At 35.1% G+C, this 15,946-nt stretch overlaps 1 protein-coding gene across 4 annotated transcripts; it reads left to right on the top strand.

Annotated features, from left to right (window-relative positions):
* Positions 1 to 1,694: 1,694 nt before the first annotated feature.
* On the top strand, positions 1,695 to 15,271 carry LOC112016948 (receptor-like protein 35). 4 transcript variants are annotated; one of them, XM_024049414.2, is made up of 7 exons: positions 1,695 to 2,882; positions 2,975 to 5,601; positions 5,744 to 5,774; positions 5,862 to 5,949; positions 8,515 to 9,362; positions 13,383 to 13,494; positions 15,091 to 15,271. In XM_024049414.2, exons 1-2 carry the CDS (start codon positions 1,868 to 1,870, stop codon positions 5,161 to 5,163), a joined length of 3,204 nt encoding a protein of 1,067 aa, XP_023905182.1. In that variant the 5' UTR covers positions 1,695 to 1,867; the 3' UTR covers positions 5,164 to 5,601; positions 5,744 to 5,774; positions 5,862 to 5,949; positions 8,515 to 9,362; positions 13,383 to 13,494; positions 15,091 to 15,271. The 4 variants fall into 4 exon arrangements, with proteins under 4 accessions (XP_023905182.1, XP_023905181.1, XP_023905180.1 ...); XM_024049413.2 differs by having other exon boundaries at positions 5,858 to 5,949; XM_065780025.1 differs by having other exon boundaries at positions 1,696 to 2,882; positions 2,975 to 3,063.
* Positions 15,272 to 15,946: the final 675 nt, after the last annotated feature.

The raw sequence follows: 15,946 nt of genomic DNA, 5'->3' as shown, positions 1-15,946 counted from the left end.
GAAAAACTGCAGAAAATGCATCTAGTCCGAGATTCGATCGATCGAGCCTTTCCTTAGATCGATCGAGCCAGACCGAAATGTCCTAATGCATCTACAGTCACTCGATTCCAACTTTACAATATTTTATCAACTTTGAGCAAACCTAAACAAGACTAAACACATTGTTTTGATCATGGTTTGCCAACATTACACATTAGAGTTCTAAATACATAAAATCCTAAATCTTTAGAACCTAACACAGTCTTATCCACCACTGTAATGGAGGACATTCTGGGCTTTTGCCCTTAATTTTTTTTTATTTAGCAATTTGCCCCTATTTTAAAACTATATAGGGATATGCCCCTGTTTCGTTACTCGATTACCTTAAAATCGAGTTTCAATGAAATACTCGATTCGTCGAAAATCGAGTTCCATGCAAAATTTTTATTGCTCATATTTAGGGAGACCTATAGTGGTGTTTTTAAGGCCTATAGTGACGTTTTTAAGCCTTATAGTGGCGTTTTCCTGCAATTTTTTTTTTCACAAATCTGATTGTTAGGTTTAGGGAGCCTGATAGTGGCGTTTTTAAGCCATATAGTGACGTTTTGAAGCCCTAAAGCGGCGTTTTCTTGCAAATTTTTTTTTTCCATAAGTCTGATTGCCTAATACCAGGTTAGGGAGCCCTATAGTGGCGTTTTTATGCCATATAGTGACATTTTTAAGCTCTATAGCGGCGTTTTCCTACAAATTTTTTTTTATAAGTCTGAGTGCCCCATACCAGGTTTAGGGAGCCCTATAGTGGCGTTTTTAAGCCATATAGTGACGTTTTGAAGCTCTAAAGCGGCATTTTCATGCAAAATTTTTTTTTTTCATAAGTCTGATTGCCTAATACCAGGTTAGGGAGCCCTATAGTGGTGTTTTTATACCATATAGTGACGTTTTTAAGCCCTATAGCGGCGCTTTCCTACAAATTTTTTTTTTATAAGTCTGAGTGCCCCATACCAGGTTTAGGGAGCCCTATAGTGGCGTTTTAGAACTCAATTTCCATAAAATCGAGTTCCATGCTTTTTTTTTTTTTTTTTGAAGTTTGATCGGGCATACTCGATTTTCTACGAATCGAGTATTTCATTGAAACTCGATTTTAAGGTAATCGAGTATCGAAACAGGGGCATATCCCTATATAGTTTCGAAATAGGGGCAAATTGCCAAAAAAAAAAAAAAAAAAAAATTAAGGGCAAAAGCCCAGAATGTCCTTGTAATGGATAGCGTGCAATCACTACAAAACAATTTTTTTTTTTTTTTTGGTATTTTGGTTTGTGGATGAGAGAGTTGGATGCTGAAAATATTTTGAAATTTTTTTGATTTGGACCTCGAGTATCTGAGACTCGAGTTCCACGTGGGATGCCACGTGGCACTAGGCCAGGTCAAACTATAAAAATCGAGCATCAAAGACTCGAGGTATGAGCGCATAACTCGATTTTCTGAGACTCGAGGTGCTAAAAAAAAAAATAGTTTGAAAACGTTGACAACTAATTATATTGTTAGGATTTTATGGTTATTTAGCCATTTCGTCCATGCCATACCACTTAAGGGTAAAATTGGGGATTTGGAAATAAAACTAAGGGTACTTCGGGATAATAACAGCTTCCCTCAATTTCTTATTTCTTTTTTGTATTGGAATCCGATACCCAAACGTGCCTTTTGGGATATAAAGCACTTTCCAACAACTTCCCAAACGCAATAACGCCAACCATTTTGATTGACTTGGAAATTGGAATGGAAGCACTATAAATATTCATCCCATCCCACCCCTCCCTCTTAACATCAGATATATCTTTATTCAGCCAAAAAATTCAGATACATATATTTTCAGTCTTTCAAAATTAAAATGGGGTGTTTGAGTTTGAAGTATCAAGTTTTGTGTCTACTCTCCTTCCTCTTGCATTCTTCTCCGTCTTTTTCTTCTTCCTTGTCTTCAATATCACCCTGTTCTTCCCTGCTCCAATTTAATAACTCTCTTTCTCTTGATAGAGATGCTTCTCCTTCTCTTGATACACCTGATTATTCTATTCAATATAGATATAATATTCATATGTGTGATAATTCTTATCCAAAGACAGCCTCTTGGAAGGAGGATGAGGACTGCTGTACTTGGGATGGCGTCGTCTGTGACCAAACCACACGCCACGTTATTGGCCTCGACCTTAGCTGCAGCTGGCTTAGAGGCCCCATTCATTCCAACAGTACCCTCTTCTTTCTTCCCCATCTCAGGACCTTGAATCTCGCTGGCAATTGCTTCAATGAATCCCTAATTTCTTCTGAGTTTGGCAAGTTTAAGACTTTGACTTATCTTAACCTCTCTTATTCCTGTTTTTTGGGCAAAATCCCGTACGAAATCTCTCATTTGTCTTCGCTGGTTTCACTTGATCTTTCACTCAACGATGGGCTTTTAATTGAAATACCAGTATGGAAAAGAGTCATTCATAACCTTACTCAGTTAAGGGAACTTCTTCTGGATGGCATGAATATGTCCTCAATTAGACCTAATTCTTTGATGAATTTATCTTCCTCTTTCACAACTCTTAGTCTCCATAACTGTTACTTGCAGGGAAAACTCCAAAATAACATCCTCTGCCTTCCCAGTATACAAACCCTTGATCTAGGGGAAAATTGGAATCTTGATTTGGGTTCTCTTCCAAAGTGTAATTGGAGCAGTAGTTCCCTGAAGTTCTTAGATCTCTCTTCTATAAGCTTTTTAAGAGAATTGCTTGATTCTATCAGCAGTCTGAAGTTCTTGAAGGTTTTGGCTCTCGATAATTGCAATTTTACAGGGTCAATTCCAACGTCAGTTGGTAACCTTACAAAGCTTACTTCTTTGGCTTTGTCATATAATAGTTTCAACGGTGAGATTCAATTGCTGCTTTTAAATTTTTGTTGTTTTTTGCATACGCATGAACTAACAATTTGTTTTAATTACTGGGGAATATTTCAACAGGTATGCTGCCGTTGTCACTATTGAATTTGCCCAATCTCTCAACTTTATCCCTTGACAACAATCAAGTTTTTGGTCCCCTTCCTAATCACGTAAGTGGGCTTTTGAATCTAAATGTACTCTCTTTACGTTCAAATTTCCTAAATGGGACACTGCCATCTTGGTTGTTCAATTTGCCATCTTTGGTAAGGTTAAATCTTGGTGATAATCAATTTATTGGTGAGATTGGTGAATTCAAATCCAATTCGTTGGAGTATCTTCATTTGGAATATAATAAGCTACATGGCTCTATACCTAGGTCACTACTGAACTTGCCCAATCTCTCAACTTTATACCTTCGTAACAATCAACTTGTTGGTCCCCTACCTGTTCACATAAGTAGTTTGAATCTAGTTGAGCTCGATTTAAGTTCAAATTTCCTAAATGGAACACTACCATCTTGGTTGTTCAGTTTGCCATCTTTGGTGGAATTAAGCATAGCTAGTAATCAATTCATTGGTGAGATTGGTGAATTCAAGTCCAATTCATTGGAGTATCTTGATTTGGGTTATAATAAGCTACAGGGCTCTATACCTAAGTCAATATCTAGATTTGTTAACCTTACTTATCTATCTCTCTCATCAAATAATTGGAGTATTATGTTGGAGTTAGAAATGATTTCAAAGCTCAAAAATCTCTACAATCTTGATTTTTCAAATAACTTAGTTAGCATCAACAATAGTGTCACCTATACTTTTCCCAGTCTTCAACAGTTGAACTTGTCTTCTACCAACATTAGTGAATTCCCAATTTTTTTAAGAACAAAAACAAATTTACGATACTTAGACCTTTCCAAGAACAGAATTAATGGTCAATTTCCAAGATGGATAGGAGATGTGGGGAGGGATTCGTTAAATTTTCTTGATCTTTCTCACAACTTGCTTCAAGGATCATTTCCCAATATAAGTTTTCTTAGGCTGGCATATTTGTTCTTCTCCAATAACAAATTAACCGGAGAAATCCCTTCTTCAATTTGCAATGCAAGTTCCCTTGAAGTTCTAGACTTGTCTCATAACAACTTAAGTGGTATAGTTCCTAAGTGTTTGGTAAACTCTAGTGGCCTCTCAGTGTTGGATTTGCGAATGAATAGCCTTCATGGTACCATCCCTGCAACATTTTCCAAGAGAAATCATTTTAGGAATATTAACCTTAATGGAAATCAATTGGAAGGGTCATTGCCAAGATCTTTGGCAAATTGTAGGAAGTTGGAAGTTCTAGATCTTGGTAGTAATAAGATAAACGGAACCTTCCCTTATTGGTTGGAAGGTCTTTTAAATTTGCAGGTTCTTGTCATAAGATCAAACAAATTTCAAGGTTGTATAGGTGAACCTAAGACCAAATTTCCTTTCCCAAATTTGCGAATCCTAGACATCTCTAACAATGAGTTTAATGGTTCTTTGCCAATAAATTATTTCAAACATCTGAAAGCCATGGCAAATGTGGATGAAGGAAAAGTTGCATTGAAATATATGGGAGAGGGGTATTATCAAGATTCTATGAATGTGATGATGAAAGGGTTGTATATTGAGTTGGTGAGAATCCAAACTGTCTTCACGACCATTGATTTTTCAAACAATAGTTTCAGAGGAGAGGTGCCAAAGATAATTGGGAGGCTAAAATCACTCAAGGGGCTCAACTTTTCTCACAATAACCTTACAGGTTATATTCCATCATCATTTGGAAATTTGACCAATATTGAATGGTTAGACCTCTCTTTCAACAAGCTTATCGGGGAGATTCCTAGGCAATTGGCAGATATACCATGGCTTGCAGTTTTAAATCTGTCACATAACCAACTTATAGGGCACATACCTTCAGGAAAGCAATTTGATACATTTGGTAATGATTCATACACTGAAAACCTGGATTTATGTGGATTTCCGTTGTCAAGAACATGCAACAGCCTTGAGGTAAAGAAACCACCACCATTGACCTTACAACAAGAAGACAATTTAGAGCCAAAAAATGGGTTTGGTTGGCAAGCTGTATCGATGGGTTATGGATGTGGAGTGATATTTGGAATGTTGATGGGATATCTTATGTTTAAAATTGGAAAACCAAAGTGCATTGTGAGGATGGTCATGTTAGAGCAACATATCTTGCTTAGAAGGTTGAAAAAGAATGCCCAAAGACGTGGTGGAAAAAATAACTAGTCAAAACAATTTGTAGGTGGTTTTGCTAGAGTTATTAAAGAATTTTCCAAGGCATGTGGTACTATGTTGTAATTTGTGGAAACCACTTTGATTTTGTAAAATGGTTGGGACTATATGTAGAATGCATCTGTTGTGAGTCTATGTAGATCATGAGGTTTTCAATCAAGGGAGATTCTGGATGTGCCGGAATCTGACTTCCACTGCAAAGAAGAAATTGACTCCAAATCTGACACAAATATCGAAGCCCAGTAGAAAGCGGAGCACTCCTCTAGCCCCGTCCATGTGGCAGGATTAGGATAAAGAAGAAGCCTTTCTAAATACTCACTTCTTTGTCAACCTTATTCACTCTCTTTTGCTTCATTTTTTAAAGAATGGAGACAGCACAGAATCAACCTTCTTCATGGTCCCCAAAGACACAGGGTACCATTCTTTGCCAAGGTATGCCTCCTCTTTAGTTGCATCTTTGGGTGGCTTTGTTACTTTCTTCTATCTTTTTCTATAAATTCAAAGGGAAATCAAGATGCCAGGCTTTGTAATTATTATTTATAAATAAGTGTTTGATTTATTTATTTTCATGCAGCTGGTTGGCATTGTTGTTGTTGAAGTAATTGGTAAGCCCAAGATCTCTTTCCTTGCAATTTGGTTTTCTGTCATTATAACATTTGTCTTTTATTGATCTGATTTGTTTGCCCAGTAAGGTTCAAGGTTCTTGCATCCGATGTTTCAAAACATATCAATAACCTTTATGCTCTTGAATAGATCAAGACCTCTACGGCTAACACTAAGGTCCTATTTCTCTCTTTCTTGATTTTTATGGTTGGGTTATGTACCATATCCTCATATATTAAAATTTTGCCTTTTGTTTTTCATTTCCATTTTTTTATTCTTTAGTGAATGCATTTCTTAATGTTTAACATTTTCTATCTATGTTGAATGTGAATATTGTCGTTTTTTATTGAAAAAAGAAAAAAGGAAATTCAACTTGGTTGAAGATTCATAATGATATTGAGATTGTATTGTAAAATATTACCATGTTAAATTACCAATTCTTCCAAAATCTTAAACTATTAGAAAATTGTCAATTTAATCATTTAACCATATTCTAACTAGTATCATTTCTCAAGAGGCTATGGCAATTAAGTCATGGTGACTAATAAAATCCCAGGTATATACCTGGTACCAAGTGTCAAGTTTGAGGAGACATTAAGGCCTGTGTGAGGTTGTTAGTGAATAGTCATGTTGTCAATTGGGCGTGGGGGCATTTCTCTGATTTTGATCATAGGTGTAATTGAGGGTTTTAGTTTGATTCTTTGTAAGGTTAGTTGCAGCTTCTATTTAGTTTCCTGCTTGCTCTGTTTTTGTTGTTCGATGTTGCAGCTTTGAGCTGCTGGAGTTTGCTGTTTGTATGGTTTGTTTCTTTGATAAATTCATTCATTCATAAAATAATAAAAAAAAAAAAGAAAAAAAAGAAGAAGTTACAGTTATCTATGATTTTCCTTAAGGACCTTGATTATATTTTCTCACTTAGTTTATACATTGCCAAACAATCTACAACGAAATTGTGCATTCAAACCTGAATTCCTTCACTTAGTTGAACTTCTTTGTTCTCCAAAAATTGGGCTGACGTTTTAAATTTGCTAAAGGTTTTGACTCAAAGGCCATATTTGATAAAAATCCCAAGCCTAGATATACTGCCTAAGCCGCAGATACATTGTTCATCTCCTTTCAAAATAACTACTTACGATCTCACTTCAGTGATCGGATAACTGCAGAAGATTAAGATATTTCCATTTTGTGTTTTGGACTTCAGTGCAGACACTTTTCCCCATATTCCTTCTTTCAATTATACATTGCACGTAACTCATTGTTCCACTCCATTTTCCAACTTATATGACTCTTCCACTACTAATTTATTTTGTTTCTCAAATCAAAGAGTTTCTCCCATAAATGTTTGCTTTGCATGTTCTAAAACCTATTATTTGTCGTTTCTCGAATCGAAATTAGATCTATGTTTCATTTCTTCTTGGCAAAAGTCAAGGTATGTGCTGCCTTCTATTTTCTTTTGTCCTTTCTATTCTTTAAATAGTTCTGTTGTCTACTTGAATATCAAGTAAGTATTTGCTAAACAAGAAGCTGCATATATAATCTCTAAAACACCCCCCCCCCCCTTCTCCCTCCCATAAATTTTGATTTTTGTTACATTCATGCAGAGTGTTTGATAAAATACCTGAGGGTTTTGTTCTTTTTATTAGAATTTGATATTGATAACATACCTTCTATTTCATCTTGCCAGCCCCTAATAGAAATTTCAATATATATGAGGTTTGAATCAAAATGGAATCATTTAATTTTGTTGAAGAGAAAATACAATGAATGATAGGATGATATTAACTATACCTTTAACTTTTGTGATTTCATTCTACTATAAATCTCCACATGGAATGAAGTCTCAGGTTAATTAAGCTTTACTCCACTTTATTGCATTTGAGCCATTTGCACAGCAGTGTGCTCCTAGGAACCATTTGAGTCATTTACACAGCAGTATGCTCTTAGGAACCATTTGTGGTGTGTGATAAAGAAAGTAGTGAAAGCAAAATACATGGATTTTGTTGGGAAGGAAGCACTTAATTGTTCAGGCATCCAACAACTAAACTATGGTGCTTCTTTATGTCATAGAATGGTGAAAATTACCCTTAGCGAAATATATATTTCTTCAACTCATGAATTTGAGAATCCACTTGATGCTTTTCTGAATGTTCTTTGATTCAATGTTTTTTTTTTTTTTTTGCTGCTCACAATTTGGATGTTATGGAAGCAATGATTCACTTATTTTGTGTTAGTACTATTCTTAGTTATGAAAGAAAAGAAAAAGGTTGATGGGTTTTAAATATTTCGCATAGAATTATTATCTTATTTATAGTTTTAAATTTGATTAATATCAATTTAGTACATAGACATGAAGGTGGAAATGAAAGTGCTTGATGCTCTTTTTTAAAGCTCTCCGATTTATTATTTTTCTGCTGCTTACTATATCAATGTTAAGGACTTAGATGACAAACTTATTTTTGTATTGATACTATTGTTTAGGACTTAGATGACAAACTTATTTTTGTATTGATACTATTGTTTTAGTTGTGGGGAAAATTTGATGGGTTTTCTATATCTGTGTTTGCAATTCACGGAGGGATATTGCTTCACTAGATGTGAAAGGTTATGTTAAGCTACCTATGTTCAATATTAAGATTTCTAGTTTCCCTTTATATCCCCTGTGGAGTACAACAGCAAAGTGGAACCATGACATGCTCAAGGAGTGCACCTCCTTCATTGAAATATTTGATTTCATTTTTGCAGGAAATAGGGAGCCAGATTTGTTTGCTGTCGTCATCTGGTCACTGTGGAACCGGTGTAACAACCTCCACCTTGGCAAGCCAGCCCTGCCTCTCGACAAGGTGCTGGATTTTGCTTGGGAGCGCCTGAATGAGCAGCCATCCAGCACATCAACTTCTTCGAATCCTCAACAACACCCAGCAGCAACATGGATTGCACCTGAGGCCCACGGCTTCAAAGTCAATTTTGATGTTGCAACATTCGCCGACGATGACACTGCTGGATTAGGAGTGGTGATCTGAAATGATGCAAGCTTGGTTACGGCTTCGCTTACTCAAAAAATTCCCATGCCATCCTTGGTTATTGAGGTTGAGGTTTTGGTAGCAAGGAGAGCATTGGAGCTTGGTTTAGACAATATAATACTTGAAGGCGACTCAGAAATTCTTCTCAAGGCCTTGAAGAATGGTGGCAGCAGGCTATCCCACTATGGACACCTTACATCAGATATTTTTTTTCCTTATTTCGCACTTCTCAACTCTTAAATTATCTTTTGTATGAAGACACTATAATAGGCTAGCGCATTCTTTAGCAAGGAGAGCGTCCATCCCTCCTCAAATGTTCGTCTAGATGGAAGAAGTACCACTAGACCTTGTTTCTGTATTCTTGGCTGATTTGAACAGCCTTCCTAATTAGATGGGGATGCTGTATTCGTATTTAGTGAAGGAAAACTTGTCTCTTGGAATCCTGAGAGCAAAGAGTTTAAGGATCTTAGGATGATTGGAGATCACAATACTTTTATTGATTCTTACATTGAGAGTCTAGTTTTGCTTGACTAGGCTGCCAACGGTCCAGTTACATACTAAGGAGAATAGGTAAGATGCATTTCATGTTTAATTTTTTTTAATGGTTTTTCATTTTGTTCTTTAGTTATACTTGGTACTGATAATATCATACATTATTTAGATATGAATATGACACTGTTTTATAAATTCTAATTATTGTTGATTCATTACCTTAGTCAAGTGGCTTTATCTTTACAATAAATAGCTTATCAAGGTTGTGGTCACTGTCGGTTATATTGAGGTGATAGTCTAGTCGATAGCATATATACTTAAAATTGTTTGTCCTCAATTCAAATTTTGTTTAATGTAATATTTTATTACTTAAAAAAGGAAGTGGTCAGCGTTGCTAATCAAATTTGAGCATGCTTATTTATCAAGCCAAGTTCATGTTTCCTGCCACTTATAATCTACAAAATATAGATAGATGTACTCAATTGTTTCTTTATTAGAAAATTTTATGGCGACCACTTTTAACTCCTTGTTTTCACACTTACACTAAATGCTTTTCATGTTCTCCTTGTATTATTTATTCAAAAAGTTTCTCATTTTGTCAAATGTAATCTGTTTAATCTAAAGATTTTGCTTGTACATTTTAATTTTTCTATTGCCTTAAATGCCTATCTTCTTACTGAAAATCAATGAGAAGGTAGGTCTCGAGCTGGTATTGCTCGCTTTGGGTGATTAAGAAATAAGAACTAAAAATGACCTGTTCATACCTCCCAAATCTATTTTGTTGTCTTTCCTTCCTTTGTATGATTTGCATCATTGTTTTTACTCCCAATGAAGTAGTTATGCCTAGGTGTATTGTTTTGTTGACTTTATTTCATACCATTGTTTTTCTTTTCTCTCTCTTAATCTTTTGTTGATGAGTTAGTATTTTCCTATTACACAATTGTTTGACTGTGTAAATTTTTTTGACCCTTTTTGTTCATCATCATGAACATAAAGTGGTTTACTTCAATAAAGAAATTCTACTTGCTTATTAGGAAAAGAAAAATTGCACAATTGTATGAAGTGGAAGTCAAAGGCTAACACTAGTGAAAACAATAAAGAGAAAAACTATGTAAATAGAAGACATCAGCTTAAAACTACTATGGTTTACCTAACAACTAGTTCTAGCGGCTGGGGTCAGTTGCCCATAGGTTTTACTGGCTATAAGGAAGCCCAAAGGACTCTTCTTTAGAAACGTTCCCTAGGTTATCAAAAAGAAAAAAGCATCAGTGGAGTTGTGCCTCTTGCTAAATCATTTGAGTAGCTAGTTGGAAATGTATGAATATGTCATCAACAATATAAGGGGACTTTCTGTCCTTCATTTCATTGTCAGAGTTTTCTTTCTTTTTTCTTTTCCCCATAAATACTTCCTTTACATTAGTATGAAATTTGGATGTCGAAGTAGGATTTGTGAATGTGTGAATCTTTGTGGATGTTTGTATGTGCTATCACTTCCAATCTGCATCTTACTGCTTTTTATAACTCACTCTCTCTATGGAGACCAAACTTTGCAGTGAAGATTAAGACTTTCTATTCACAATGTCATTACTCTTATTCACACTATATTCTTCCAATGACTGTATAAGATGGTATGCAATGGACAATTTCAAGAATTCCCATAGACATATTCTTTTATCTTCAGTTAAAAATTTAGCATTCAGTCAAGATCTCCAAGCTCATGAGTCATGCCTGTATAACCTGTGGGGACTGTTACCTAGTTTCTGTTGCCAGCCATGGTTTTGTTAAAGGGAGATTGATTTCTGATAATCTAAAAATTAGATAGACTAGGAGGGTGAAAACTTGGTCTGTAGACTTTAAAGTTGATATGAATAAAGTTTATGATGGACTTAGCTGGGACTTCATTTTGGATATGGTTGAAAATTTTAATTTTAGTCCTCATTAGATCAAATTGATTATGAAATGCATCTGTGAAGTTTCTTATCAGATTCTACTTAATGGTTCCCCGGGTTAAACTTCTTTTCGCTCAATGTGGCTTAAGGGGATTCACTTTCGCCATTATCTCGTGTCTGGCCTTATTGGAGGGATAGTTCCAAGGCATTATAAAGGGGTAATGAATGCAAGAAGTCTGGATCCTATTTCTCATCTATTGTTTGTGATGATTGCATTACTGTTGTTCAAGGTACTAATGATATTGCAAGATGGTGTTTTGAAAATTTTGGCACTGTGACCTTTCTGATAGAACTGGATTGCTCAATACGGAGGATAAGGGCTGTCTTCTATCACTTTTGATAATAATAATAATATGAAGCATTAATATGTAAAGTTAAAGAATGCAGAATATAGTGAAGGAAAGTAAAAAATAATAAACAGAAAGGAAAAACCTTAGGGTTTACCAGGTTTACCACCTAAGGGCGCTTGAAATCCCCACGAAGTTAAGAAAATTCTTGATCACAAAATTGTTATTCAAAATGCAATGCCTTGAACTATTCCTAGCACCTCTTTATAAATTTTGAAATAAAGAGGTGGTGCTTCTTGCATCAGCCAACCTCTTTAGGCCATTATTTAGCTTTCCGAATGCATATCCACATCATTCATATGTAGAGGTGCTTTTCACATTTTTGACAAGAAGTTGCACCCTTCCACGCGCCCCCCCCCACCCCCCCAACCTCAAGATTTCACCAAATGTTAAGTATTTGAAATCTTTCTGTATCAATTTTTAATTTGTTTCTGAACTTTTGGAGAATTTAACCTTTTTAGTTAAATTGTTTTTGGGGTTGGCTTGGACGAGAATGTTGGTCTGCCTAAGCTTGTGTTTTGGTTACTCAAACATGTGTATTTGCCACTTGTGTCTCAAATAGAACTTAAAACTCCTAGTGTGTTTGATACGGTGCCTTTGGTTTGGTGTTGATCTGCAATTGGTTGTTTGATCTGATTTGATGACCAACTATTATGGTTAAATACAATCTTGTGTGTGTGGTATATGGAGTAGTCATATGAAATATTAGAATTAGAGCATCTGTTAGGACTTTTAAAGGTTATTATTATTATTATTTTGGGATATCGTTCACTTTCATGTATTATCCTAATGTTCTCTTATTTTTCGTACTATGCATTTTGCTTCATGTCTACACCTTCTTTTTTTGTGCATAAAATGTGCTTACATGCTAAAAAATTTTGGGTAGAAAGGATTATTGGCAAGTACAGTTACTGGGCATCAATTTGCTGAAAGGTTAGACTGCTTATTTATGTGCAATTGTCTTGTTAATAAAAATAGTGGTCACATGGAACAATTATATGAGTTTAACTAGAAAACTTTTATTTTTTAGTTTATATTTTTTATGAGTCTTCAAGGGCACAAGAAAAGTGCTTTGAGTTTTGAGATTAAAATGGTGTTGATATATGGTTTGCATGTAACTGCTCATATCTTGTCAGTGCATATGATCTCTACGGATGATGGGTTGGTGAACCCATTATTACACATTTTATGAGACGTGCTTTGATGAATCCAAGTAAATATTGGTAGCCAATGAATACAGGTTTCATTTAGAATGATTTGGAGATGATGATGATGAAATTTGTTGTGGAAGATCCGGCTGTGATATGAATGCAGCTCATATTTTGACTAATGAATTTGAAAAAATTTACTGGAGGAGGGAGAAGTACCATCATCCCAATTTTCAAAAACATGTATTAATTCTTACCGAATTCTATTCCTCCGTGCTTAGGCTGCCAAAAGGTCATCTTCAAGGGCAGGTCCTAGACTCCTAGTTTGTTTCCCAATGTAAATAGTTAATACTTAAATTCAATTAGTTGTTTTGCTATAAGCTAATTTGAATAAGGTAAATTTGTTGAGAACAAGTACAGCAGCTATTTATTTTTTATGACAACCGAATTTGTACTATTTATATGCTTTGATTTTGGTAAGAAATATTATTTATAAGTAAAATGGTTTATTGTATTAATGTGTCTATTTCTCCAATTTTATTTATGTGGTAATATTCCTTGGTTTTATTGACAGTTTGACCATTATGCTGTGCTTAGTTATACACTGGTATTTTTCGTAGTCTATTTTGCTTATAGTTGCCTATGCTTGTGCAGGGGAGGATCTTAGGGACTTCTTAACGTTAAGAGAAGCAAATATCTTTTGTGGGATGTCTAGAAAAGAGGAGCTTCCTGTCGTACAATTTTGAAAGAACTTTGGGCCCGTTTGGTAAGAGATTTCTAGTAATGTTGTTTAAGTGAAACAACTTTCAGCTGTTATCAAGCAATGTAGTTTTGACTTTGTAAATTCTTTACTTGCCCTCGAAAGTTCTGACTCTACATAATAGGTGATCAATGAGTAGTAGAAGTTTGAACCTTCTTGCCTTAAAAGAGCAAATACATGATGGAAGAAAGTCCTTCCTCTCAAACTACCATGGCCTAGATGGTAACTAGAAATAGACTAAATCTAAATGATAGTTTTCCAAAAAATGAGCTTCCAAGTAATGTTTAGGTCATCTGTTCGCATGTTAGAATTGAGTAATTAATATTCAATACATTGCAGTTGTTTATGTGCCGCACTGATAAATTAGTAAAACACTGCCATTTATGTTTGTATCTTGTACTTTTTGTTTGTAGCTGAAATCTCGTATGTAGTTAAAAGAATATAGTACTTAAATTTACTGATTTTATGATCCTACTAATGAGGGCAACTCTGACCATGCAAGTTTTATGTCAATTTCTATTTGCAATTTGGCTCAGATTTTTCATTGTGGTAGATGTACAAGTTTTGTTAGTAACAAGAAACTTATTTTCATTTGATGTCTACTAAAAATTGGTTGAATTGCTTTGTAAGTGTAATGGATCTGATCTACTATAATTGCTAGGAGACGAAAGAGGACACTTACACTTGGTTCATTCTCATTTTTTAAGTTTATGCTGTTAAAGGATCAGCAGGGTTGTGCCTCTTGGTAAATCAATTATAAGCGGCCTTGTTGTAAAAATTTGCTATGTCCTCAACAATATAAAAGGAACTTTCTATTCTTCATTTTGATTTCTAGAACATTTTCACAACAAATCATAAGTAGTAGGATGGTAATAATTGTTACGAGTGGTAGGATGATTTAGCCCAATTATTTCTATGGAAACCTTGTGTGAGAAAGTTTCTCCAACTTCCTTCTTCCAATCTCACCTGCGATACACACTCTGTTTTTGTGTTTGGATTTGATCCCAAATCTAATGATTATAAAGTGGTCAGGTTTGTCAGCTTACTGGGTACTCAACCCGTGGTTGAGGTCTACTCACTCTCCACTGATGAATGTCCAAGTCTGGGAATGCTCCAACCAGACCTAGTTGGCTTTAGGAGGAACGGTGAGGTTGTATTGGAAAATGCTAAAAGAGAACTCATCTTGTGGAATCCAGATAGCCAAAAGATTAAGAATCTTAAAATTAATGGATTTCATAATACTTTTGTTGGTTCTTATGTTGAAAGTCTAGTTTTGCTCAACAAAGTTGCCGATGGTGTAGTTACATACTGTGGGAAAATGGAAAATTTGTAAGATGCATTTCATGCTTATTCTTGTGTGGTTTTTCATTTTGTTCTTTATATATACTTGACGTTGATCTCATTGCTTATTGATTGCATTAATGGCTTAATCTTCAGGATAAATATCTTATTAAGGTTGTGGTCACTCTCAATCATATTGAGATGATAGTTTAGTGCATAGCATGTATACTTAAAATTGACTGTCCTCGTTTCAAATTTTCTTTAATATAATCATTTATTACTTATAAAAAAATTGCACTTATAGTTCTTAAATTCTTGCAGTACCTCATGCAATCATGGTCAGTGATGAGCCTTAAATGAGTAACAGACACTGAACAAAAGAAAAGATTCAACAAAGCTCTTTGATGATGTATAGTTTCTTAGTATTGAATTAACTTATTATGTCAAAATGGATTGTAGTTGTTTTATGTTAAACTCCTTTTGTGGCTACACCATTGTTATATTTGTATTTTTCGATGATTTGTAGTTTGGTTTCAGTGTATTTGCAATAATGGTTAAGCATTTTATTTTATTTTCAATGCTTGCATTGTGATGAAGATTCTTGCCAATGTAGTGTGTAAACAAGGATACACTGCCCAGTTGTGTTAATTGTTTTCTTGCTTGGTCAACTAGATGCCTGTTACACCTGTCTAAAAGCACTAGTATTGGTAGTGCTAAAAAAGTGGTTTCAGCCCAACTAGTTTTGTAAATAGTTTTAGTATCAACTTTAGGAATGTTTTATTTTCGGAAATCAGGAAGCTCATTATCTTCAACAGTGTGATCTTCTTCATTTACAATATCAGGAGGACAACCAGTCCTGGAGCTGACAGAGGAGTTGGATCTCCACAACTTATCCATACTATCCTAGGTTCAACACTCAGTTATCATGTTTTTCTCACAACTGTTGCATTTCGTAACACATACCCTAAGCAACCCTATACTACACACATGCCTTACACGCCCTTTCTTGGCTCAAACGGGCCTTACAGTCAAGTTTTGGAAATTCACTTTACGTCTAGGGTGGCACCAACGACAGTAAGAAGGGAACACAACAACGGAGCACCAAAGGTTCGGGTAAGCACAGACAAGAGGCAAAGACACAATAACACTATCACCAGCCAGAAAAGAATGGCTCTGA

The sequence above is a fragment of the Quercus suber genome, unplaced genomic scaffold, assembly GCF_002906115.3.
Source record: "Quercus suber isolate HL8 unplaced genomic scaffold, Cork oak 2.0 scaffold_223, whole genome shotgun sequence".
NCBI classification, from domain to species: domain Eukaryota; kingdom Viridiplantae; phylum Streptophyta; class Magnoliopsida; order Fagales; family Fagaceae; genus Quercus; species Quercus suber.
Note: the sequence above shows the minus strand (reverse complement) of the source record. Positions and strands in the feature narration are given on the sequence as shown.

What these genes read in the sequence shown, in the direction of transcription:
- LOC112016948 (XM_024049414.2), top strand. Translation starts at nt 1,868, where the DNA reads ATGGGGTGTTTGAGTTTGAAGTATCAAGTTTTGTGTCTACTCTCCTTC. An exon ending in GTCATATAATAGTTTCAACG is followed by an intron (nt 2,883 to 2,974) that starts GTGAGATTCAAT and finishes ATATTTCAACAG; the next exon opens with GTATGCTGCCGTTGTCACTA.